This window comes from Orbicella faveolata, unplaced genomic scaffold (assembly GCF_042242905.1).
Source record: "Orbicella faveolata isolate gen_17 unplaced genomic scaffold, um_ofav_v1 contig_34, whole genome shotgun sequence".
Lineage (NCBI taxonomy): Eukaryota > Metazoa > Cnidaria > Anthozoa > Scleractinia > Merulinidae > Orbicella > Orbicella faveolata.
This window is the reverse complement of record NW_028301563.1, coordinates 26,977,823-27,005,000: the sequence shown is the minus strand read 5'-3', so window position 1 is coordinate 27,005,000 and position 27,178 is coordinate 26,977,823. Positions and strand designations below refer to the sequence as shown.

General features: G+C 39.5%; 3 protein-coding genes across 3 annotated transcripts in view; all 3 read left to right on the top strand.

Annotated features, from left to right (window-relative positions):
* LOC149105522 (uncharacterized) overlaps positions 1-5,371 on the top strand; it is a 10,148-nt gene extending 4,777 nt beyond the window's left edge. The window contains exon 3 of the mRNA XM_089270720.1: positions 3,663-5,371. Coding sequence (XP_089126846.1) covers positions 3,675-4,322 — 648 coding nt within the window. The 5' untranslated portion in view covers positions 3,663-3,674 and the 3' untranslated portion in view covers positions 4,323-5,371. The remainder of the gene's footprint in view (positions 1-3,662) is intronic.
* Positions 5,372-10,717: 5,346 nt separating this feature from the next.
* On the top strand, positions 10,718-12,275 carry LOC149105521 (uncharacterized). Its single transcript, XM_089270704.1, has 2 exons — positions 10,718-11,453; positions 11,945-12,275. The coding sequence occupies exons 1-2, from the start codon at positions 10,766-10,768 to the stop codon at positions 12,004-12,006; spliced, it is 750 nt and encodes a 249-aa protein (XP_089126830.1). The 5' UTR covers positions 10,718-10,765; the 3' UTR covers positions 12,007-12,275.
* Positions 12,276-12,334: 59 nt separating this feature from the next.
* On the top strand, positions 12,335-22,999 carry LOC149105520 (uncharacterized). Its single transcript, XM_089270709.1, has 2 exons — positions 12,335-12,513; positions 22,010-22,999. The coding sequence occupies exon 2, from the start codon at positions 22,022-22,024 to the stop codon at positions 22,670-22,672; it is 651 nt and encodes a 216-aa protein (XP_089126835.1). The 5' UTR covers positions 12,335-12,513; positions 22,010-22,021; the 3' UTR covers positions 22,673-22,999.
* The last annotated feature ends 4,179 nt before the right edge of the window (positions 23,000-27,178 follow it).

Here is a 27,178-nt window from a genome sequence, read left to right as displayed (position 1 = left end):
ATTTCAAGGATTTAGCTTAGCTAGAAAGTATCCAGCACATTTTTATTTTGTCATACATTTCTCTCTTTTTTTTTTTTTCTGCAAAGTTTGCGAAAATTATCGTAGTTAAATGCATGAACAATTAAAAACGTGACTGGACACTTTCTAGCAGAGTTACATACCTCACATTGCTATAATGCTATCCTTTGTCTAATATCGTAAAAGTGAAGCCTTGGAGCCGACTGACTCATAGCTGCCGGAGCTTATCCCGGGTTCTGTGTCATGAAGCGGCTAGGAGTATTTCTACTCTCCCTGGACGGGATGCTAGTCCATCGCAGGTCACTCCCCAGCAATTTGTTAGGTTTCCCCAACTATTCGCCGGTACCCATTTATACTCTTGGGTGGAGAGAGGCACTGTGAGAATTAAGTGTCTTGCCCAAGAACACAACACAGTGTCCCCGGCCAGGGCTCGAACCCGGACCGTTCGATCCAGGAACGAGTGCACAAACTATGAGGCCACCGCGCCTTTACTATCGTAAGTATCGTAGCTTTGATATTAATATACTGTTTACAGTTCAATTTTTAAGAAAATTATTTGCCATCGGATTCTCTTTATTTACAAACATTGTAATTTCTAACGTGTGTTGCCTTCTCTTCAAGATGGCTTCCAAAACCGTGACAGGTCTTATTCTCTCATTATCGCTCAGAAGCGAAGATTCACGTAATCTAAAAATATTCCAAGTAATTTGAAGAATTTAGGGAAAATATTTTCTGAGGACTTGTACGGAGGAGAGGACAGGAATAACGGACTTGCTTATTTACCTCCAAATGCAACGAGGTGTTGATGATGTTTTTTCAGCTAGTAATATGACACTCAATGAGTAGATAAATTGAATTAGCAAATGGTAAACGCCATAGCGTGTACTATTGAGTTATGGTGCACGCGGGAGGTTGCTAAGCACAAAAGAAGCGTAAGAGTCGCACGAGGCGATCGCCTCGTGCGACTCTAGCTTCTTGAGTGCTTAGCAAACCTCCCAAGTGCATCCATAACTCAATAGTACACGCTATGGCGTTTACCATTTGTTTTATAACATAACATTAAGACATTGGAACAACAGAAGTCCTTTTATTGAGCTACATCACAAAAAAATGTTCATGTAGACAAGAGAAAACAAGCGCACGAAAATTCACTCATGACAACCGACTGCACACCAGTAACTCGATAAAGTTTCATCTTCACACAACTGTGAAGAAAGTTTCGCATTTCTGGGAGAAGGACGTCGGCCATTACTTTGGAAACAAAGTCTGTACACCCATGGGCAAATAGTAGACGTTAAATTAACCAATCAGAACGCGCGCTTTGCTTTGGTTTGGTTATGTTATAATTAACAAATGGTAAACGCCATAGCGTGCACTATTGAGTTATGGATGCACGCGGGAGGTTGCTTAGCGATAGCCGAGTGCGACTCTAGCTTCTTGAGTGCTTAGCAAACCTCCCAAGTGCATCCATAACTCAATAGCGCACGCTATGGCGTTTACCATTTGTTTTATAACATAAAATTGAGACATTGGAACAACAGAAGTCCTTTTATTGAGCTACATCACAAAAAAATGTTCGTGTAGTCTTACATGACAAGAGAAAACAAGCGCGCGAAAATTCATTCATGACAACCGACTGCACACCAGTAACTCGATAAAGTTTCATCTTCAAACAACTGTGAAGACAGTTTCGCATTTCTGGCAGAAGGACGTCGGCCATTACTTTGGAAACAATGTCTGTCAAAAGATTTGCTTTGTAAACATTCTTCTTCATTCTCAGCAACTGCTGACAATCCAGATAGCGGGTTCACTGCTCCAGTTGAGATCTGTCTTTAGGCCTTCAAGCTATGATTATGAAACTACGCTAGTCTTAAAACAAGATATCTTAACTTTCTGAAGAAACATAAGAAAACGCGTCTGGGGAGAGAGACTACAAGAACGCGCTCTTTTCGCTTTGTACGCCGATTTTACCTTTTTCGCCCCACACCAAGCTAGGTAGCATCTTCAGAAGCTACCCTGAAAATAGTTTTAATCTGTAAACTAGGCCAAATTAATAAACATTTTGTTAACATTTCACTTAAGGACGGTGTCTACTGTTGTTAGTACGCACACATTCTGCGCATCACGCAAGGTATGGTTTAAGGTGGCTCCCTATAGTTTTACGATCGCGCGAGCGCTGAGGAAGTAATGTGTGCGCGCTCAAAGGAAACGTCAGTGTTTTTCGATATTTTATTACGTCAACACGAGCACAAAAAGCAAAACTGACAGTGAATTTTCTCGCGTTTCCTCCGGTGAAATTCCGTAAAATTTGGCAGATTGGTAGAAAATATTTTACTTTAGTCGCAGCTCGTTTTTCAGGGAAATCTATAAGACCAGATTTTTTGCAGCGGTAATAGACATAAATTTGAAAATATCGAAAAAAACTGCCTTTACAACCCCTACTTTTTTCGTGTTTAAAATTCGTATCCCGCTGGAAGCGACGTGATGTAAAAATTTTGTAAAGATTTCACCGAAGGAAATTCATGAAAATCACAAATAAAGCCATAAAAACAGTAAAAAAAAAAAAAACACTTTTGTTACGGTATTTATTATTTAAGACTAAATCCCAAAATTTTAACGGAGGTGATAGCAAAACAGTATTTAATCATTGCTTATTACATGTAATAAGTTTGAGAGGACTAGGCGTGAAAGCGAATGCAAAAACAGCATTCAAAACATAACACTTGCGCGCGCAACGCCATAAATGATTACCCTATGGAGCCACCTTAAGTGCCACGCACGTGCTAGGGTTGACATTGACGCAATCAACTACGCTACCAAATACACGACTAAAATGAAAGCAAAATTTTCCTCTGTGACCAAATCAAGTTTAATGAACCTGTACTTAAACCAGGAACACCACAATAGTAGCGTATCGCTAAGCACCAACTGTTACCGTCTTCCGGCTGAAAAACTATCTCTTATCTCTCGAAAATTATACTGAAATCCAACTGTCAACACGTACCTGCAGATGACGTAGTGCGCGCGCAAAACAGGTGCGATATACGCAATTGTTTTCCTTACTAGGGAGGTGTCAGGGAAAAATGTAACGGGCGCCGTAAAAGTTTTCAAAAAAGATGAATAACTTTAAAAAACGCGAGGTTACCCCTACATTTTATGTTATGAAATGGAAGTGGCAAGCCTATTCAACACGTGATTAGTTTCTGGTTGCGAGCAAAAGGTGTTTAGACTGTATTTCACCTGAACCCGAGGAAAGCTGTCAGAGACGCTAAGAGCTTTGTTGCAACGATTTTGTTATTAAAAACATATAAAAAATGGTTTTTATGTTACATTTACCATGCAGTTTTAGGTCTTTATAAATGTGTTTGCTTTTCTGTATGGAAAGGCGAATTCTAAGGAAATCTCTGAGGAAATATTCTTTTCTTCTTTCTTCAGAAAAGTGCTGATGTCAGCATTTTTGTTGAGATTCAAGACTAATTATCTCGAAAAAATGCGTGGCTACCCGCAGTTTTCTTTGTGGATACCTGTAGCCCTTGACAAGATCTACTTTTTCCGCATGGTCCTAACCTGGCATAAAAACCTTTATATTTAGGAGGCACCGTCCTTAAATCGTTGCTTTAGACAAAAATCGTTTCTCGTAATAGGTTTATTGTGACATGGCATCAGACGGCAAAGGATGGAGTCTTATTGCGAGATTCTCAAATAATGACAACAAGAACTGGATGAATGACAATGGCAGATGGTGGTATGACAAACTAGTTGCCATGGGAACAACAACTAATCCATCCATTAACTCTGACATGATCTCACCAGCCTTTTGGTTAGTCAGCGGCAGGGAGTTTAAGATCACGCGCAGTGATGACCCCAGTCACACTCCTTTGTTACAGACCACAAGTAACTGTTTGGCTGGACAAACATTCCGATCAAAAATCACAAGTTATGGCGACTTTAGAAATGGCAAAGTTTGGGCGAGTGACCAGTGCCTGGGAAGCTGCACGGTTGAATATGGCGGTCAGTACAAGTCAACAGACGGGTTTCAACAGGCTGAGTGCAGTGGAAACATCCAAAGCGCCAACAAAATCGGCTTCTGGTGTGACTGGGATGTTGGTGATGGATCGGTGATGATGATTGGTGGAGGAGGAAGTGCTTGTGCACGTGCTGATCATGGGATTGGAATAACAGAACATGACGATGCTTCTTTTATTGACCTTGGTACGAGCCAAACTGAATATGACTTTGGTTATGGCGCTAATACAAATAACGCTCCATCCCAGTCCTACTCGTTAAACCTGTGGATTCGCTGAGTAGGACTAACCACAAGCTTCATCTTCAAGAAAGTTACGTTTCAAGTTATTGTTGAACTCTAAATTTGTTTTTATAAGATAAATTTTCATACAAGTGCTCATCAACAACATTGCACAGGATTCGACAAAATTAATTCAGTTTAATTCATTTTGGTTTACATTTCTTTTTCATAAGAACGTCATCAGACATTAGGAATGAAAAACGATTTTACCTGAAATAAATTTCTGGCCAGATTTCTGCTCTATACATTAAAATATTGTCAATAACAGAGATACGGCAATAAAGTTCAATAACTAAGCTTGCCTAGCAAGGGATTATTAATTTCTTGGGATAAAAGAAATGCAAGGAACTCAATTAATAATAATAAAAAAATAACTTTGAAAAAAGGCTCAATTAACTTACGTTTTTGAACACCTTTATTTTCTCATTGTAAATATAAATGTTGTAACATTATTAGTCAGTTAATATAGGTTGTTTTAGATGAGGTAACCGTTATAGTCTTGTTTAAATGAGACTGGAGGGTAAATGAGCTGTTAGGTTTTCGAGTTAAACCACAGTCTAGTTATGTCTAATTGTAGGACATGAGAGATGAAGGAAGAATTTGTAGTTTACAGTTTGGTTTAAGGGAGAACAACAACAACAAAAAAATTATCTATGTTGTAGCACAAAAGAATAAATAGATAAATAAACAAACAAAATCCATTAGGTGCTTGGGGTTTCTGGGTTTCTGGTATTATTTAAGGGTAATGCATAAGTGACGCGGTTTCTGTGATTTTGGGTTTAAATAATTTTTCAGTTCTGTTGTTGATTTAATAGTGACAAATATTTTCAATACTTTTTGTATAAGACCTGTATCTTTGTTTGTGATATAGTTAATGTTATCAACATCAACTCATTTATAAAGACGATCACAGAGACGAGAAAATTTATATTAGAGCAACGCTTGTATAACTTAGATGTTAGAAGAAAGCAAATTTAGTCGGGAAATTAAAGCGAACAGAGGACTATAAGGTAGAACACTGCTATTATTAAACAGTTGTTAAAGTCATTTGAGTTGAAGTTATTTGGGCTATAATAACGAGAAGGGCAACTCTTAAATCTCTGCCGCGTAGGTCGAGCCACAATCATATAACCTCGGCGTGCGCTATTAGTATAGTAGTTGCACTTGCGGTAAGGGGATGGGAGACCAAAAATAAAACCTGCGGAGGGGGGTGGGAAAGGCTACTTGATCGCAAGTGAGCATATGTCCTTTGTCCGCTATGTAGGAACAACGAGAAAACTACATATAACCTGTGAAAAAAAGAAGTCCCTTTGTAAGGCGACTTGCTCCATGGACTCTCTTCGAAGCAATAAGCAAGTGAATGTGCTTGCTGGATGCAACGAAACAGTTTTTCACTCCTGCCGTTTCTGTAAGCTAACTAGCTTTGTCGATCGACCCTGCGGATCTTGGTCATTACCCGGACGTGAGGGCTCGGTTCACTTATCTTAAGAACAATGTGTGACCAGGCGTCTTTTTCTGCTTGGGGTCCCGGCGAGCAGCTAGGACTTCGGACGAGCTAGGTAAGAACAGTGATTAATGATCTCTGCACGAGGGTAAAAAGGGGTTACTTCCGGTTCATTAACGTGAACTTTTTCGCAAGGACAGTTACCGTATTTACTCCATTATACGTCCCCCCTCGAATAAAACGCCGCCCTGGAACAAACGCCACATTTTAGAGCAGAAATATTAATAAATTCAAAAAGCAAATGCGGTAATAATAAAGTTTGAGCAAGCCTAAAAAAAGTATTTTCCTTGATTGTAACAATGTTTTAATATCAGTACATTCGAAGCTCAAAGGAATATAATCAAAACACGAGAACAATATGCGGTAGTTATCTTCACTTGCTTTCATTGGTAACAATGTTTTTCAGTTGGAAGTGAGTATACTTCAATGCTCTTTCAATACTCTTACCATACTATTGTTTGCAAGGAATAAATTGGATTTTAAATAAACGCCGCCCTCGTAAAAGCGCCGCCCTTGAATAAACGCCGCACTCGAATCACTAAAAATCTGATAAACGCCGGGGCGTTTAATCGAGTGAATACGGTAGTACATTTTCTGGAACACCTTAGTTCATGTTGTTAGAGATGCCCACTTTCTCATGCTAGTTACAAACGTACGCTGACTACACCTGATCATACGATCGGACTCCATTGTGAAAAGGTCGAGGGTACTCGTCGGAAAATTTGAATTATACCCTAAAGGAGACCAATCTGGGTGCGACTCGAGCTCTATTTGACTCCTAAAAGATATCACTTAAAACAGAATAGGCTTGATTACCAGCCGCTGTTTGGAAAAGGAGCTCGTGCTGGTAGACCGGACTCGAGAAACCGGAAATCCAGCCTAAAACGCAAACAAGGCGTTTATTTTAATTATTATTGTTTCTTTAAATGAGCCCAAAAGCACTTAAACAGGTCAAAGTAGTGGCACTTCAACACCCTAAGTGAGAGCAGAATCCTTGATTTAAACACATAAGCGAGACGACGAGCATCTCCGATCGTTTCATACGGAAGTCCCCATGCACTCAGGGTTTTTCCCTGTGTATATTTAACAATTAGACCACATGAGGCGAAGCCGAATGGGCTATTGACCCCTGGTCCTTGAGGGCGAAGGGTCTAATGCCGGATTTGCATTAGTCCACTAGTTGGGTGATACTAATAGACCAATTTCGATATATTAGAATTTAGCCTAAAACAATAGACCTCAGCACGAGGCTCCGATCCGGGGAATAAACTCCACAAACTCTGTATTTATTCCCCAGGGCCTCGTGCTGAGGTCTATTGTTTTAGGCTGAATCTTAATATATCGAAGTTATTCTCTCCTTAAACGCTTAATCTACCCTTTAGTTATTTTAAAAATTATCAAGCAACTTGTCTAAATTGTAACCGGCTAATTTTGGCTATTTTTGCTTATGGCGTAGTTTAAATGGCTAATTAAGCCATCCTCGTTCTTAGAGCTCTCGCTCAACATTTTACAATGAGTGCCTCGCTATAAAAAATAAAAAAAAAATAAATAAAAAAAAAATAAATAAAAAAATATTCGGCTGTGTATAAAGTCGTCTTTGTTGGCAATAACGAGTTCGTTTTTGAGTCGGGAAACACACTTTTATCAAAAACAGGACGGTGAGAATATGGCATGTGAAACACAAAAAAAGCAAATGAAAATTCACAGTCAAATACTTACTCTTACAAAGTTGTGATCCTTAATAATAATAATAATAATAATAATAATAATAAAAAAAGCAGCTTCGATATTACTTGTACTCTATGTTAAATGTATAAATTATTTTACCAGCTATAACTGAATTAACAGATGGAGACCGGGGCTACCGTCACTCAGAGAAGTCTCATTATCTTCGATGCTGACCCCAGCAAGATTTTCAGGGAAAAACACGATATTTACTATCCTTGGCACTTCGAGGTTAATGTTCTCCTTGAGCGATGACAGATCAATTGGCAACGGTTTCGCTTTACAGTTCTGTCCTGGCATATCCCGTATACAGGAATACAAAACTGCTGCTAAAAGAAAATCAAACGTTCAGTTTAAACGACAGTCGAGCTTGTTCAGACAACTGTTCGTTAATTAGACTGAACCGATCATGGAAGCAAACAAGAAAACTTCCTCCAAATGTGGCGACGTTCTCCACAAAGGTTCTTCGTTTCTGTCCTTTATTTTGTTGTTGTTGATTGTTGCGCTGAGATGAACGAACTGCGAATTTCGAAACTGAAAAGCGGCATCCATATCGGATCACTGCGGTCAACAGACCATAAAAACGACGATATGGAAACACGAGAAAGTAAGTACAAGATCACACTTTTTCACCGCTATATAATACAAGATTCTAATAGGGAAGTGTTTAGCAACTGCTCGCATGCATGTGCATTTCACAGCCGGTGCTGCTACATTTTGTCCGCGAAAAAGCCGGCGACGACACTAGTTACCATGTTGACCGTTTTCATATATAGCCATGGTTCACGGTTGCAAACACTAAGTGTAGGCGTATGTTTTAATAATTATGGACGAGTTTTGGTGAAAACGAAACGTTAAAATCATCACGACATTCATTTACAGTACCGCCGTCAATGCACTGTGAGATCAGATATAGAAAAATTCAAGCGCCTGGACTCGACAATATTTTGTGTTTTTTTTTTTTTGCGGCTTGTAATACGACTCGTAACTTCTTGCGGCTTCTTGCGCTGAAATATTCAACTTCGTGCGTTTCCAAATTCTCGCGGGTAAACTATGAAACACCACATTTTCACTTCTTGTGCTCGCTTGCGTGTTATTGCGGCATGAGAACTTCTAGCGCCAGTACTTGCACGTGCATTATTTTCGAGCTGTAATGCAGTTTAGTTAATTGCTAAAGTCGGCGAATTTTTGCGTAGAAGCTAAGCCTGTTGTTGCCATGTAGAGAAACGTTTCTTGTCAGTAATGAAAGAAGTAGCGCAAGTTATACGTGACTGATCGAGTTACAGGAAACGTGTTTATAACCTAAGTGATCAGGTAATACTGAAACCAAACATTCTGTACCGCTGATTAGTCGAAAGAGACCACGGTCTCCACTTCTGTCTTCGTTATTTAATTCAGTGCTTTCTTAAAATAATCCAATGTTATTTATATAAAGTCAGGATGTATGTAATATATCAAAACATGCATTTTTGTTTAGGTATGAGAAACGAGTTTTAAGATCAGAGCTATCGGTGCAATGGTAGTGACTGGCGGGAATTCACTAAGCTAGACTTGTACGTGTTTAGAAAGTTTCAAGAATAACCAGCCGCGTTGTTTTGTTGGCGGAGGTCAATGTAAACTTATATTCTCTGTTAGTTTGAGAAGTCTTTCTTTTAGCGAAATTTCGAAAAAGAAAAGGAAAAAGAAAAAAGAAAAAAACACTTTAATTTGAACTATGTCGACCCGTGCCATCTCTCTAATAGACAAACTTGTATATCAACATACCTCACCCAAAGTATACCATCCACGATGGCAGAGCTTCAAAATAGGCCTCTCGCCGCTGTCTTTTTACCCAAAGAATGATATAGCTTATTCATTAAATTTGAAGAAAAGAACTCAATGAACAATCTCGGCTGTAAGAGATAAGAATAGAATTGTAGTCTTTCAACTGTATTCCTGTTCTGGAGGTTGGTGAAGGGGAGAGGGAGGGGTTGTTTCCATCTAAAATATGACAGGTACACTCTCTGAGTTTTTTTCTCACGAATTATTTGGTTTTTCGCCCTGTTGCCAAATTAACTGCCGTCTAGATATGTCCTGTGTGAAGTAGAAGCAAGTGATGATGGCTTTCAGCAGATAGGAAGTTCTAATCGGAGCAATTAAAACAAACTTGGAATTTTTCATTTAATTTCTTGTAATCAGTTGACGACAAAATGGCAGTGTGTACATAAAATACTCTGTATTAACAGGTATACAAAGCAATGCTCGCATACGATAGAAATGTGGCCTGGCTCGATAAACAAAGGCGGTTTACTGGCGGTTTCTGTGTATTTGTAGCTTCTCGTCGAATCGAGTTGGATACAGGAAAGAGTAATCAATAAAAACAGCTTGAAAACCGTTTTAAGAGTGTTGATGCTCAGTAATATGTAAGCTTAGGTACCGCAGAAAATGGTGCAAGCAATGTTACACTCTAATGTTGACTTGACTAGCCAGGAGTACAACAAGGAAAGAATTCGTGTTTAGTTTTAAGTCCGAAAAAAATTAAAATGCTTGTAAGTCAACAAGATTGCTGCCCTAATGAGAAAACTATCTCACTCAATTTTTAAGTAGAATCACTTTACTTTTTGCCTCGCCGTAACCTTACATGATCAGAATTTTCAAAGCCTTAAAAATACTTTACTTATTGCAACAACTTACTCCTTCATTACTGTTTTATTACATGATCAGAAGTAAGCTTAGTTTCATTTTAGTTTTACATATTTGAATGAGTTTAAAGCTTTAAAACGCTTATATGTTGAAGAATTCGTTTGTTCTTGTCTTTCATCCGTAGCTGCCCAGAAAGACTAGCGCTGGAGAATAATTAGCAGAAATCTTTGTTTTCAGTACGGCGAACAATGTCTATTGACCGGCTAACTGCGCATGCCATTTAGTTATGTACAATGTGTTACGATGTTGTTCTCAATCGTAGCATATATATTTTGCCCACATAAATCATTTATTTACTTAGTGTCCTACACAGACGTGCTTTGGGTTCGTCGATGCTCAGCTTTGCGAAAGATAGTTTAAAAGCTATGATTCATTCCTGGTTTTACTTCATTTAATAACTCAGTCCAAAGGTCAAAAATACACCACGTGATCCGGAGTCCAATTAATTTTTTCACTGTCTATCTGTCACTGTGTAGATGCTCAGAATAACGTGCAATTTCGTTCAGGACATCGTCAAAGAAACAAAAGAAATGTCTCAGAAACAAAATACTCAAGCAGTATCTTTGCAGCAAGTCAGCCAGGAAATAAAGGAAAAATTAAATCAAGCTTGCACCAGCAAAGACAAGTTTTGCCAAGAAGGACCCCCGGGACCCAAAGGGGATCCCGGTTCCCACGGGTATCCCGAATATAAGGGAGAAAAGGGAGCCCCTGGGATTCCCGGCCCCCAGGGACCTCTGGGTCCTACAGGAGCTCCAGGCCCACGTGGAAATCAAGGACTTCAAGGAGCGCAGGGATTTAAGGGCGACATGGGCAAGCAGGGACCTGTTGGAACCCGTGGGGTGAAAGGAGATGTTGGGCCAGTTGGCCGTCCAGGAGAAAAGGGCTCGATTGGCTTGAAAGGGAACAAGGGGAACAGGGGCTATACGGGCCTTCAGGGACCAAAAGGAGAATGCGTTGTTGACCCAAAGATCAATATATATCCAGTGTCCCAGGAAGTCTTTATCAACACACCTGTAATATTTTACTGCTGGGTTGACGGTCAGACATCTAGACAGATAACGTGGAGTAGGCTTGGAGGTGTCTTGGCTAGCGATTCTTCTGTCAAAAGTGGCGTTTTACATATCAGCAGTGTACGAAAGTCCCATGCTGGATCGTACTTGTGCACAATTGTCACAGGCTACGGAACTCTAAGAGCTATCGGCACTTTGGGAGTGAAAGGTAATATTCCTATTTGAAGTCCACACCTAAAGATAGTTTTGATTGCACGAGGGCAACAAATAGCACTGTAGATACACAAAAGGTCTAGATGGGGCTGAGATCTAACTGGGTTACTCGGACAAATCGTACAAAGATACAGGACTCGCTGAGAGGCTGTAAACCGCGTTTGAAATCCGAGATTGAGACTGAAACATTTTCAAACAGAGAGAGGAATGACACACATAAAAACTAGACTTGAGTACTTATCAACAAGGATTACGAGATTTCGAGATCGGATCAAAACTTTCCAAGACCCACGAATTTCATTTTATCATGATTACCACAATCATGATTTCATTTAGCGAAAACAAACATCTGGCAGTGAGCTATTGCATGCACTTTCCATGTCCAGTGCGTTTGGGAAATTGCATAAGTTATGTGTAAAGAGATAAATATACCTTGCAAATTTGTGGTTCACGACCCTTTGTCTTTCTTTCTTTCTTTCTTTCTAGAACTACCAGTGTTTACCAGGAAGGCTCCTTCGCAAGTTTCTGTCAGCCAAGGGTCAGACTAGGAATTATGTTGTGCAGCTACTGGGTCCCCGCGACCAGCTGTAGAGTGGTCACGTGGTCAACGATCTATTGGTGTTACTTTGTACCAAACCGGATGCCTTACATTGAAAAACGTTAAAGACGAAAACACGGGAAAGTATATTTGCCGGGCTACAAACAGTCTTGGCTTTGCACTATTAACCACAGAAATATCTCTACAGCCAGGTTAGGTTAATATCTGTTTATATGGAAAGGGACGGATAATTTATTCACGCATACATTCATACAATTATCAATCAATCAATCAATCAATCAATCAATCAATCAATCAGTTTTGTTTAGAGAGGGCGACAAATGACAGTAAAAACTGATAAACTAGTGTCTCTCTGTTTATTTATTTTACATCCCGTGTATGTCATTAATTATTCATTTATTTACTTTTTCAAGCTTCCTGCGAGGCAATCAAGAGAAATATAAAGGGTGGTAGCAATGGCAAATACAAGCTGACAATCAATTCTTTCGCCTTCTGGGTAAGTTTAAAAACACGGAAGTACACACATTAAACATCCTGCAAAAACTATAGATATTCTGATCGAGGTGATTCTTGTAAGATTCAACAAGAGACAATGATCTATTGTCTATTGGGTTCGATTGACTTATTAATTGATCAATTGACTGAATGATTGCCTGACTGACTGACAGTACGCATGATTGATTGATTGGATTGACTGATTGGCTGACTGGCTAAATGAAAGATTGATTGTATGGTTGCTTCACTGACTGACTGAATGATTAACAGATTGAATGACTGATTGATTGTTTGTTTGTCTGCTTGATTAACTGATTGATTGATTAAAAATGGCTGACTGTAGGGATCGACAAACGCCGGTCGCAGACCTATTTGGCAAATCGCTCATATTTTGCCCAAAGATACCCTTAGTTGACCTATTTCTAATCAAAGTGGTTGTGAGCCACTGAACTTGGAAAATAAGTTATGAAAGAGCGTTATGAGGCATTGCACATCAAGGAACTTCTTGTGATGTGAGGGCAGTCTAGCTTTCGAACAAGCCTATAAAGCCTTTTCCTATTTAGGGGTGTCTTGCGATAAAATTATTTGCAAAATGAAAAAATTCAGAGTTAAGAAACTGTTTGTTACTCCGGCCTGCGTACACGTTTTACATTACATGTATCTGTACATGTCTTCCTTGTACTGCAGTCGAAAACGGCAGGATCATTTTGTTTGGTCAAATGGTATAGACTGAGGAAAAACACTTGAGCCTGCGGTACGTAAATATAAGACTAATACTCTCGCCATAAGGGAGCTTATGTATAAGTAACGTAGTGTGATAGGCGCTGGCTCGCCACGCGAGATATTGGGAGTTTGAATCCTAGTGGTGACTAGTGGTTATTTTTCCTTTTCTTATTCATTGTTTTTTACTTTTTCAGTGAAGAGAGAATTGTCTCGTTGTCTCGGGTACAAATCAAGGATTCTGGTCTCACTTAGGGTTTTGATGACAAAACGTCACCATTTTTAGCTGTCAGAGTATCCTTTAGGGTGCACTCGAGGAAATAATGATAAAAGACACGCTCTCATTTAATTTCCGTTTTCAAGCTTGATTTCCGCTGATCTCTCAGGTACGCGAGTCGAGTCTACAAGTGCGCACCGGATCCTTTCTTGAACAGTGGCTAGTGATCGAACCTATTCCGTTTTAATTGGTATCTTTTAGGAGTCTAATGAAGCTCAAGCAACGTCCACATTAGTCTCCCTTAGGAGTTAAATTCAAATTTTCCGACGAGCATCCCTTGCCTTTTCATATGGGAGTTCCTTCCCCTCCCCCCCCCCCCCCGGTTTTCAAATGTCTAACAGGAAGTAAAGGAGTGAAGGAGTGATGAAGTGAAATCGTTCCACCACTACAACTTGGAAAATAATAAATATTTTCCAAGTTAAAAATCATATTTAGAGGTTCCACATTCGCAAAAGTTTGAAAGCGCGGTCAAAGTGCGGTTTTTCGCGAATAAAATGACCGAAATATTGTTGCAAGGACGAAGATATGTTGATATTGCAGTTTTCCGAACTATTTTAAAAACACTTCTGAAGCGTGTTAAAAATAGTGGCAAAATATGGGTCATGTAAAACAGCATAAAAATGCATCTGGTTCTTCACTTCACTTTTCGATTATTTCACTTTACAGCCTTAAATTGTCAATATTAGACATGCCACGTTTCATGCTCAACTCTCAAGTCTATGCAACATATTCAGCTCAAATGACACATGATATATTCGCGAACTGATATATTCGGTTAACAAGTTTAATTAATAGGGGAATCCTTGTTTACAATATCTGCCTCATTAGGTTAAGCAATTCAGTTTCTGATGCAGCTACAAATAAATCAGTTCTGAATTTAAAGGTCATAGTATGATTAACTCTGCCAATGAATATGAGCCTGATGTGTTGAATACTTCTTGTGCAACACGGGTTTAAAAACTCAAACTTTTACAAAGAATGTATGAGCTTATTAGCGCTTTTGCAACCCAGAAATTTTACAGTTTTTGAAAGACAATATGTCCAAAGAGGTACAAATTTTACCATGTATTAAGTTTTCCTAGCTCTTTAGCTGCCTGAAGTCAATTCATATCCAACATGTTTCCTTTTTTTTTTTTTTTTATATTAAGCTTCTGCCTACTATTACACATAACGAAAAAAAAAAAGCAAGAAAAAACGAAAAAAACAAAAAAACAAAATGGCCAGGGGAGCCGCTACAGCTTAGCCAATTACAGCGCCCCCCCCCCCCCCCCGCCTTCTGTACGCTAAGCTGTATTCAAATGAGCAAAAATGTAAACAATGACGTCAGCATGAATATCCCTATTGGCTCGATTAAAATACAATCTAAAATTGATCTAAATCCCGTCTATTTATAGCTTAGGCCTTTGGAAAGATCCCCCTGCCTGTGATCACCAATGTGATCCATTGAAAGTCGAATTTTTCTAGATGCTTAGTTTCTCTTACTTTTTGAAATAAGGAGGCCAGCATAAAAGAATTATAAATAAGTCAGCTGCTTCTTTGTGGAAAACTATTTTTCAGAAAATTCGCTGTTCTCGAGATCTATGTTTTCAGATGTTACAGAGTGATTAGTTTCTAAGGGCACTGTTGTGCTGCATCTGCAGGCAGTCTCGGAAACAAAGTACGAACTAGATCATCTATTTTTAAGTTGATAAAGGCAAATTAATCGCTGCAGCGAATTTGGAAAAGGTGACGATTCGGGCTTACGTTTTTCTTCCATAGGATCTTCCTCCTCCTCTCCCTCTCCCTCTGTACAGAAATATAACGGTCCCTCCCCCCTTGAAGAGATGTTTGCTAAATACGCAAGAAGCCAAACACTGACAGTTCTTAAGGATACTTTCGGCAAGTGCAGTTGTATGGAGTTGTATGCAGTCGTATGGAACCTTTCTGCACATGGGTGGGAGAGGTATATCTTGTCCCAGAGCTTCTTCTTCCCACAAGTACTTTCAGACTTGTTAGTCTCTTTAGGGTACCTTCCATTGCCAAGGCACAGAGGTCGTGCTGGTCATACACCAAAGGATGCAAAAGCTGGATTATTTCTACAACTTCCTTTGCCTGACTAAAATTGCTTTCCTCTTCAAATGCCTGAACATGCATCTCATCAGGATCACTTTGGCGCACTGCGGCAATTTGGCGAGAGAAAAACTAGCAACCTGTTAGGCGGCTACAAATAATTCAGATGCCTGACAAAGAGGCATATCATCAGGATCACGGGCTCTGCGCATATCCCGCGCAACCATTTAGGCGTCAAGATTTCGGCCTGTCGTTTGGCCTATGCGAAATTTTTTGCCATAAGATACGATTGCTGCTCGTAATTGACTGCCCTGAGAGCCCAGCCCTCTCTTAAAACAACAAGGGCTTCTTGGTTACCTATTGTGGCTTTGGGTAACGCGCCAACGCTTGCTGCAAGCGGAGTTTGTATCCCATTTTGGCGAAGTCCATAAGGAAAGGTCTCTCCTGCGACTGAGTGCATTTCTCCAGAGACAAGTGCCTCTCTAAAGTAGACAGCCCATGAAAGACACGAATGCAGCCGCTTTGAGGACAATAATACACCCCTGCTGCATGGCCACCATCCATGGAAACATCAGCGGACGCTTCCTCTGTCACACCCGTTGATAATGGCACTGATGTCGGGGTCGCATTGTTCGTACTTTTTTGGAAAATGACCTGAAGTCTCCTTCAGAGAACGATGCTTTCAGCAGAAATAAAGAAAGAGCCATGTCTGACTAAATTGCAAAAGAAACCTTGACCATTTGTACGTTCATTTAGCTAAATAGTATCAATGCAACAGCATCACTGCATTAGAATAACACAGATACCTATTAGGGTAAAGCGTATGGACAATCTGCAATCCTTTCACAAGTGGTTCACTCTCAATGCGAGTTGACTGACTTGACTCGTGGCTCACTGCCACGCCCATCTAGTGGTATAAGTCGAAAGAAAACTTAAGATTTATCAAATATGATGAGCATTTCAGCCCGGCCGATTGCGTGTTGGGCAACGCTAAATTACAATGTGCAACAGCTTTTCCGGTTTAACTGTTTTTCCACGGTCAATGCAATACGCGCGCCAACAGGTAATTAACTCAGCGGAGCTAAACTAAAAGTTATTTAGCTTATCCCTGTGATACTTCGGAATCATGTTCAGTGTTAGAGAGACCACTCACATTCCTTGCAATCCCCCACGGCACAAAGATACCCGAAATTTCCGGGAGTACTCCCCGCCCGTCCCCCGACTGTATCTACAACCAAATGCCATTCAAGAACAAGAAATAATAGCTCCTGGATAGAAAAATCATTTCAATCTACTATCACTACTTTAAACATTTAATCGGCTTATGTCAATTGCAAAATGTTAAACATTTGCGCAAGAGCAGTGAAAGCACGATTGGGCTAGTCGTAGGGTTGCGTGGCACTTTTTACTGAGTCTTGAATGTCAGCCACGCGGCACGGTAAGGCACGGACCATTAGAAAATTAATGGGGTTGGGAGGACAAAAAAAAAATCATGCAAGGGAGGGTAGCTGAAAAAAAAAAAAAGTCGGACAAGTGAAGAAAAATTCCTGTGGAGTTAATTGCAATTTCGGGCTTACGAACTGTACCCGTCTGAATGGCAACTTGGCAGCCACTTTATACTGCATACTTTATACTTGGTAGCCAATTTATACTTGGCAACTTGCAACTTAATAGACTTGCACCTTGGCAGGCAATTTATACTGCATAGCAACCTCATCATGGACACTGGTAACCAATTGCAAAAACCCTTGCAGAAAAGCTCTTATGGATAGCCATGGCTTAAAACTGATTAAAAAAAAAACCTATAAACAGCCACACAGCTTGATTCGTTTGCATTTAAGCAAGCACTTACCGCGTTTTGAAAGCCTCGAAATATCGGAGTAATTTTACAACTGACATGTATAAATGACGATTGTGGACGCAGATGTGTACACTCGTAGCGAACCGTAACACTTCCCCTAAGAGGGCCGCCTATATCAACTTTGGACACACGTTCTAACCAAAGACAGTCATGGAGGTGTTAACACAACTGTTGCGTTTAGCAGGGGTTGTTTCAACCTATTTTACGTTTTTGGCAAAGTAAACGACAATTATCACTCAAGTCCAATCGATACATTGAACATATGGAAAATCGTGGAAAACGCACCAAAAACGCTTCAATTTTGCAGAAGTTTCTGGGGGGCATGGGCATGCCCCCAGACCCCCTTAGTTGAATAAGCCCTTCAGCCCCATATTTGTTACTGGACGGTCACTCACAGAACCATAGCTTAAACCTTGATTCAATGCGTGCCAGGAATGATTTTATTACAAGGGTAAGGGAACCAATAAAATTTATATTTCCATAAACATCAAATTAAAAAGCCAATGCATCCCTATTTTAGGCAATAGCACTTGGATGTGTTTGATACTTGTTTATGTTTCCTCCGAGTATAATTCTGGCAGGAAAGCAAAACGACCGTGTGGAAGTTAAAAAAACAGTTTGCAGCCTGTTGCAGGCATTCAGATTGTGGTGCAGTGTCAAGATTAAGATTGCAACAGTAGAATATTTGCCCCTCCAATCCTCGGTAGGAAAAAAGATGGCGATTGGTACATTTACCCACAGTTCTTAGCGCACGACAACTTTAAAACCGTTTATAAAAACGCACAGAAACGTTATAAAATCTTCAAACCCAGGCCACTCAATGTCCTCTGTACAGGGACAAATATTATAAACATTGGGCTTTCTTATTGCGTTTTAGGCTGTGTTAGGTTCGCAAGGCATTATGGTAAAATGTACAGCCGCCATCTTTTTTTCCTACGGTGCATTCCCGCCCCCCTCCCCCCCCCCCCCCTCCAAAAAAAAAAGAAAAGAAAATTTTTGCAGGGGACTTGCCCCCGAGAAAAAATCCTACAGAGGTAGTGATCGTGAAGAAAAAATTCCTGCAAGCTGAAAAAGTCCCACCGTCCCCATCACTTTTCTAATGGTCCGCCTCTAAACGGATTCATGCGGCCCCTGATTCTTATAGCAGAAAGGTTGGTCGCAAAAGGCAACGTGGAGTGGTATTGAGGGGAATCAACGGCTTTTAAGTATGTTTCCTGTAACATTTTTGGATTAAATTATTCGTATTAATATTTTGTTTATTTGCTTAGGGTCGGAGGGTTTCACTTCTAGCTTGTTTCCAATTTATATAGACGAAATTAATTTGGAATTTGCCATTACACTTTTAATAATACATTGCCGGATTAGCCTTCTTGAACTTGAACTTTGATCGACTGTTTACCAAATTAGAATAAGGGCGCGATTCTGATTTGCTTCAAGATATTTCAACTCGATTAATTTAAAGTCCTTTAACGTCCTTAATACTAAACAGCATTCCAAGTTGACCATCGAAAACATTAACGTTCCAGGAAATCTCTTGCGTTTGTAATGACAACCATTCACAGTGTTGTTTATACATAAGGGAATACCACCAGACGACGAACAAGACATGACGACGGACAGGAAACTAAACAGCGTTAAAGCGCAATGTTTCTAAAACGTCTAAAACAAGTTTTAAATATAGTGGGCATTATATATGTTCCTATGCTAACAGTGAATTGCCGGGATTTTAATTAATGATAGTAATTTACTGTCGCCATTGAAATTGATTGTTTCTTTGTACAATTGATTTGTCTCGTGTACAAATATTGTGTTATTTGCGCTCAACACATTCACATAGATTTTCGTTTTCCTCAAAAGGAAATACTGCGAGTTCGAGCATGAAATTTGGTATGGTATATGTTTAATAGTTACATTTTAAAGCTGAAAAGTAAAATAATTGAAAACTGAGGTACCAGATGCATTTTTTTTTTTTGCCTATATTTTACCGCAATTTTTAACACGCTTCAGAAGTGTTTTTAAAATGGTTCGGAAAACCACTCTATCAACATATCTGAGATAAGTTTAAAAGGAAGAATGAATTAGAATGGTTGTCCCATATTTGTGTGAAGTTTGAAGTCAATTGAATTTAGAATTTTTCAGACTTGGCAGCGCTTCGCCCTCGCATCTTATTTCGGTCATTTTATTTCACGACAAACTGCACTTTGACCGCGCTTTCAAATTTTCGAAACATTTCTACGAAACAAAAATTCGCTGGAACCTTTAAATATGATTTTTAGAAATAGGTCACCTAAGGGTATCTTTAGGCAAAATATAAGCGATTTGCCCGACCGGGTCGTTGACCGGCGTTTGTCGATCCCAATAGTCAACCATTCTTAAATTGATTGACTGATTGACCAACCTTCGGGGTGGTTGACGTCCGTGAGTTATTTTAAAATTCCATTACATTTCTTAGCTACACGCTGCCCCGAAAGTGCCTGAAGTAATATTTCAAACATAAGAGACATTAATTTCGCCACATATCTGAACACCGAGAACAAAACGGACGCACAGCTAAACATATCTTTGACCAACCTTAAGGTTTTTGAAAAAGTCAAGGGAAAAAGTTTCTGTTAGTCTGCGAACGCAGACGTATTTCCAGCTGTCTCTTATTTTCGGCGGAGACAAGAGAGAGACTGAAATACTTCTATGTTCGCAGGCTAGGTCTTTATATTCTGTGCCTTACACTTTATTTAATCAATAATGAGAAGAAAACTAAAGGGAAAACGGAGAAATTAAATCGTAAAATGTACGCGATTTAATACCATTTATCCGTTAATGAACTGTTAATATATTTTTGAGTTCCAAAGTAATGCTAACACCAAGAAAAAAAAAAAAAAAATTTCACTTGAACTTGACTACAATGATTACCATGTTTTCCTACATTTAAGCTATAGCACTCTCTCGTCACGGTCATGATTTTCTTTGGTTAAACCGACAACGCGCGTCAGAAATTACATTATGGAGTTTACGAAACCACGACGGCAACGGTAACGGGAACGTCACTGAACAAAAGAATTAATGAGCAGTACTATGACTGTGCAAGTGCGTTATAATTCTTGGTACATTTCTTTGCTGTCCTCTGCAAAACAACAACGTGAGGTGACCAAATTTTGCGTTGTCTGGAGAAGGTGAACTACGACGCCTAATTTTGAAACAAAGTAAACGATTTTAGAGTATCGCGAGATTCGAAAGTAAAATCATTATAAACTCATTTTTTGACTGTATTTACCAGATTTCAAGGATTTAGCTTAGCTAGAAAGCATCCAACGCATTTTTATTTTGTCATGCATTTCTCTACTTTTTTTTCCTGGAAAGTTTGCGAAAATTATCGTAGTTAAACGCATGAACAATTAAAAACGTGACTGGATACTTTCTAGCAGAGCTACATACCTCACATTGCTATAACGCTATCCTTTGTCTAATATGGTAAAAGTGAAGCCTTGGAGCCGACTGACTCATAGCTGCCGGAGCTTATCCCGGTTTCTGTGGCATGCAGCGGCTGGGAGTATTTCTACTCCCCCTGGACGGGATGCTAGTCCATCGCAGGTCACTCCCCCGCAATTTGTTAGGTTTCCCCAAAAATTCGCCGGTACCCATTTACACTCCTGGGTGGAGAGAGGCACTGTGAGAGTAAAGTGTCTTGCCCAAGAACACAACACAGTGTCCCCGGCCAGGGCTTGAACCCAGATCGCTCGATCCGGGAACGAGCGCACAAACCATGAGGCCACCGCAATTCTACTTGTCTAATACTGTAGCTTTGATATTAATATATTGTTTACAGTTTAATTTTTAAGAAAATTATTTGCATCGGATTCTCTTACAAACGCTGTAATTTCTAACGTGTGTTGCCTTCTCGTCAAAATGGCTTCCAAAACCGTCACAGGTCGTAATCTCTCATAATCTCTCAGAACCGAAGATTCACGCAATCTAAAAATATCCCAAGTAATTTAAAGAATTTAAGGAAAATATTCTCTGAGGATTTGTAAGGGGGAGAGGACAGGAATGATGGACTAGCTTGTTTACCTCCAAATGCAACGAAATGTTGATGATGTTTTTTTCAGCCAATAATATGACACTCAGGTAGATAAATTGAAAGCAAAAAAAATAAACCATTCCCAAGTTGAAGTGCTCTCGTGATCGCGGTGGTCTATGTCTTGGACCTTGTTTTCTCCTATTTCCTCATACTTCATTCTTCTTCATTCTCAACAACTGCTGACAATCCAGACAACGGTTCCACTGCTCCAGCTGAGATCTGTCTTTTGAACTTGGGGCTATTATACTAAAAATAGTCTGAAAATAGTCTGAAAATAACACGAATTTTAGCTTTCTGAAGAAAACGAAGAACACGCATCTGGGAAGAGAGACTGGAAGATCGCGCTCTTTTCGCTTTGCACGCCGATTTTGCCTTTTTCGCCCCGTGACAAGCTAGGTAGCATGTTCAGAGGCTATCGTGAAAGTAGTTTTAACCTGTAAACTAAGCTAAATTAATAAACGTTATGTTAACATTTCACTTACATCGTTGCTTTAGACAAAAATCGTTTCTCATAATAGGTTTATTGTGACATGGCATCAGATGGCAAAGGATGGAATCTCATTGCCCGATTCTCAAATAATGACAACAAGAACTGGATGAAAGACAGTGGTTACTGGTGGTATGATCAGCAAGTTGCCATGGGAACAACAACTAATCCATCCATTAACGTCGACATGATATCACCTGCGTTCTGGTTGGTCAGCGGCAGAGAGTTCAAGATCACGCGCAGTGATGACCCCAGTCATACTTCTTTGTTAAAGACCACAGGTAACTGTTTGGCTGGACAAACATTCCGATCAAAAATCACAAGTTATGGCGACTTTAGAGGTGGAAACGTTTGGGCCAGTGACCAGTGCCTGGGAAGCTGCACGGTTCAATATGGCGGTCAGTACATGTCAACAGACGGGTTTCAACAGGCCGAGTGCAGTGGAAACATGCAAAGCGCCAACAAGATCGGCTTCTGGTGTGACTGGGATAGTGGTGATGGATCAGTGATGATGATTGGTGGAGGAGGAACTTCTTGTGAACGTGCTGATCACGGGATTGGAATAACAGAAGATAGTGATGCTTCTTTTGTTGAAGACACAGCTGGAACGCAAACTGAATATGACTTTGGTTATGATGCTAGAACTCAAAATGCTCCAACCCAGTCCTACTCGTTAAATCTGTGGATTCGTTGAGTAGGACTAATCACAAGCTACATGTTCAAGAAAGTTACGTTTCAGATTATTGTTGAACTCTAAATTTGTCCTTATGAGATAAATGTTCATACAAGTGCCCATCAACAACTCTACAAAGGATTTGACAAAATTAATTCAGTTTGACTCATTTTCGTTTACATTTCTTTTTCATAAGAACGTCATCAGACATTAGGAATGAAAAACGTTTTTAACCTGAAATCAATTTCTGGCCAGAGTTCTGCTCTATACATTCAAATATTATCAATAACAGAGATACGGCAATAAAGTTTAATAACTAAGCTTGGCTGAGGAGTAATTTTTAATTTCTTGGGATAGAGGAAATGAAACAACTCAATTAATAATAATAATAATGATAAAATAACTTTAAAAAAAGACTCAATTAACTTACGTTTTTGAACAGCTTTATTTTCTCGGTGTAAATATAAATATTGTAACACTATTAGTTAGTTAATATAGTTTGTTTTAGATGAGGTAACCGTTATAGTCTTGTTTAAATGAGACTGTAGGGTAAATGAGCTGTTAGGTTTTCGAGTTAAATCACAGTCTAGTTATGTCTAATTGTAGGACATGAGAGATGAAGGAAGAATTTGCAGTTTACAGTTTGGTTTAAGGGAGAACACCACCAACAAAAAATCTATGTTGTAGGCCGAAAAAAAATAATAATAAGTAGATAAATAAACAAACGAAATCCATTAGCTATAGGTGCTTGGGGTTTCTGGGTTTATGGTATTATTTAAGGGTAATGCATAAGTGACGCGATTTCCGTGATTTTGGGTTTAAATGATAGTGATTTAATGATTGTTCAGTTCTGTTGTTGATATAGTAGTGACAAATATTTTGATAATTTTCATATAAAACCTGTATCTTTGTGTGTGATATAATTAAAGCTATCAACATCAGTTCATTTATAAAGATGGCCACAAAGGCGAGAAAATTTATATTTCAGCAACGCTTGTATAACTTAGACGTTAGAAGAAAGCAAATTTAGTCGGGAAATTAAAGCCAAAACAGGATTGAAAAGTAAAACACTGCTATTATTAAACAGTTGTTAAAGTTATTTGAGCTGAAGTTATTTTGGTTATGATAACGAGAAGGACAGCTCTGAAATCTCTGCCGCGTCGGTCGAGCCACAATCGTATGACCACGGCGTGGGCTATTAGTATAGTAGTGGCACTTGCGGCGAGGGGATGGGACACCAAAAAAAAACCTGCAGAGGGGGGTGGGAAAGGCTACTTTGTCGCAAGTGAGCTTATGTCCTTTGTCCGCCACGTGGCAGCAATGAGAAAACTATATATAGCCTGTGAAAAAAAAGAAGTCCCTTTGTAAGGCGACTCGCTCCATCGACTCTCTTCGAAGCAGTAAACAAGTGAATGTGCTTGCAGGATACGACAGAACAGTTTTTGACTCCTACGGTTTTTTAAGCTAGTTCGCTTTGTCGATCGACCCCGCGAATCTTGGTCACTAATCGGACGTGAGGGCTTGGTTCACTTATCTAAAGAACAATGAGTGGCCTGGGCGTCTTTTTCTGCTTGGGGTCCCCGCGAGCGGCTAGGACTTCGGACGAACTAGATCAGAACAGTGATAACCTGTGGACGAGGGTAAAAAGTGGTTACTTCCAGTTCATTAATTAACCTGAACTTTTTCTCACGTACAGTTACCGTATTTACTCCATTACACGCCCCCTCGAATAAACGCCGGCCCTCAATAAACGCCACATTTTAGAGAGAAATATTAATAAATTCAAAAAGCAAATGCGGTAATAATTAAGTTTGAGCAAGCCTGAAGAAAATTATTCATCTTGATTATAGCAATGTTTTAATATCAGTACTTTCGAAACTCAAAGGAATATAATAAAAACATGAGAACAATATACGGTAGTTAGCTTTACTTGCTTTCATTGATAACAATGGTTTTCAGTTGGAAGTGAGTACACTTCAATGCTCTTTCAATACTCTTACCATACTATTGTTTGCAAGGAATAAATTGGATTTTAAATAACACCGCCTAGCTTTGTACCAACGCCGCCCTCGAATAAACGCCGCACCCGAATAACGACAAATTTAATGAACGCCATGGCGTTTAATTGAGTAAATACGGTCGGACATTTTCTTGGAACACCTTAGTTCATGTAGTTAGAGATGCCCACTTTCTCATGTTAGTTTCAAATGTACGCTGACTACACCTGATCATACGATCGGACTCCATCATGAAAAGTTCAGGGCTGGTCGTCGGAAAATTTGAATTAAACCCTAAAGGAGAGCAATCCTGGTGTGGCTCGAGCTTTAGTTGACTCATAAAAGATACCACTTAAAAAGGAATAGGCTTGATGGCCAGCTGCTGTTCGGAAAAGGAACCCGCGCTAGTAGACCGGACTCGAGAGACCAGCGGAAATCGAGCCTGAAAACGGAAATAAGAGCGTTTTTTTTATTACTATTTCTTCGAATGCACCCTAAAATATCTTTAAACAGCTAATAATAGTGACGTTTCAACATCCTAAGTGCGAGCAGAATCCTTGATTTATACCCCTAAGCGAGACGACGAGTATCTCTGATCTTTTCATATTGAACTCCCCACCCGGCCCGTTTTCCCTGTGTATATTTAGTGTTATTCTCTCTTCAAACGCAGGCTTAAATCTACCTTATAGTTCGTGTTTACTAACATGGAACTGGTGAGAGCCCACTCCCGTTCTCTGAGCTCTTACTCGACCTTCTTACAATGAGTAGCACTGGGAACGACACTGGTGGGATGCAGGCTTTATCGTTGGGTCTTTTGGCGGGAACGGCTTAGTAGCGTTTGAATTGACTGTAACACTTTAACTGAAGGTTAGCAGCCCAACATGGCAATACATGAATACAAAGCTCATAAATTTATGAAGAACCTCAGAGCTATAAATTACATCAACGGCAGTCAGAAAATAAGTAAATGAGTAAATAATTAAATAAATAAGTAACAAAAAAAATAATAAAAACTTTCGGCGGAGGTGACAGGACTTAGACACCACTTAAACTAAGTAAACGATTACAAATTTTGTTTTTTGTTTTTTTGTTTTTTTGTTCTTCTGTCTTCAAAAACGTTCCCTACGTCGAATGTTTTGGCACTACTGAAGATATGTGCAGGTTGATTAATCGAGAGTTAAAAACCGGGCACGTATCCTGCGAGGTTGATTGCAAAGACATTTTCAGCCCATTTACACCGTCGTGTAACTGTAGCAGTTTGTCGTGGAGAATCAAACGTTCTTTTGTGAACAAACTGAACTATTTTGTTCAAGTTAAAATCAACTTGGTTAGTTTATTTGCACGCAAGAAAACGAGTACATTTAGGATATTTAGTGATCTTCACCTAATCGACTAATTTAATTTCTCCGTTCTCTTAAATCCCGGGTTAAAGGTTTTTTGTAGGTTTATAACAAATAAATATCAGAGTTTCAAGTCAACATTCAACACACATTTGATTTGCAAACTACGCGTAGCACTTCTCCATTTTATTATATGGCTAGCTCCGCGAGCGGGCAAGATGAATCAAATCCTGCGCTGTGATTGGCTACCCGAGCGGGCAAGATGGAGCCATCTTGCCCGCTCGGGACTACCCGCCGTGTCCCGCAAGAAAAATTTCCCCGAAAGCCATATAATAAATCTTTTATTGACCAAGCTTGTTTGGTCAAGATGGCTGGATATTGGCCTCGTTCTTTTTTTGCAAGTTTATGGACCTCGACTCCGTCTCGGTCCATAAACTCGCAAAAAAAGAACTTGGCCAATATCCAGCCATCTTGACCTCACACTTGGTCAATAACCAATATTTATTGCTCGTACGTTTTTCAGGATACATCGAAATGTCTTAGGCTGGTAAACCAAGTCGTGTTCCACAAATTTCCCACTTCCTGCCCTTCCATCATTATTTGAAAAATTATCAATTCTATTGAGATGAAATCAGACTGTTAATCAAAATACAATACCACAAAGCTAAAAGTTCGGCCATCACCTTAAGTGCCTCGCTTTAAAGAAAAAATAAAAATTATTCGGCTGTGTATAAATTCGTCTTTGTTGTCAATAACGAGTGCGTTTATGAGGGGGAAACACACTTTTGTCGAAAACAGGAAGGTAAGAATATGGCACGTGAAACACAAAAAAACAAATGAAAATTTACAGTCAAGTATTTAATCTTACAAAGTTGTGATCCTTAAAAGAAAAAAAAAAACAGCTTCGAAATTACTTGTACTATTAATTTTTAATGTATAAAATATTTTACCAGCTATAACTGAATTAACTTACGGAGACGGGCTAGCGTCACTCAGCAGTGTTATTAACGAAGAAGTCTCGATCATTCGCTTTCATGTTGACCCCAGCAAGATTTTCAGGAAACCCACAGAGCTCCTCTGAGAATAAAAATAACGATAACCTTTCCAGGAAAAAAACACGATATTTATCATCCTTGGGACTTCAAGGTTAGGTTCTTCCTGAACGATGTCAGATCAATTGATAACGGCTT

Bases quoted from the DNA above. Each gene is read 5' to 3' on its own strand.
- LOC149105521 (XM_089270704.1), top strand. From the start codon at position 10,766: ATGTCTCAGAAACAAAATACTCAAGCAGTATCTTTGCAGCAAGTCAGC. The intron at 11,454-11,944 runs GTAATATTCCTA...CTTTCTTTCTAG, and splicing joins CGGCACTTTGGGAGTGAAAG to AACTACCAGTGTTTACCAGG.
- LOC149105520 (XM_089270709.1), top strand. From the start codon at position 22,022: ATGGCATCAGATGGCAAAGGATGGAATCTCATTGCCCGATTCTCAAAT.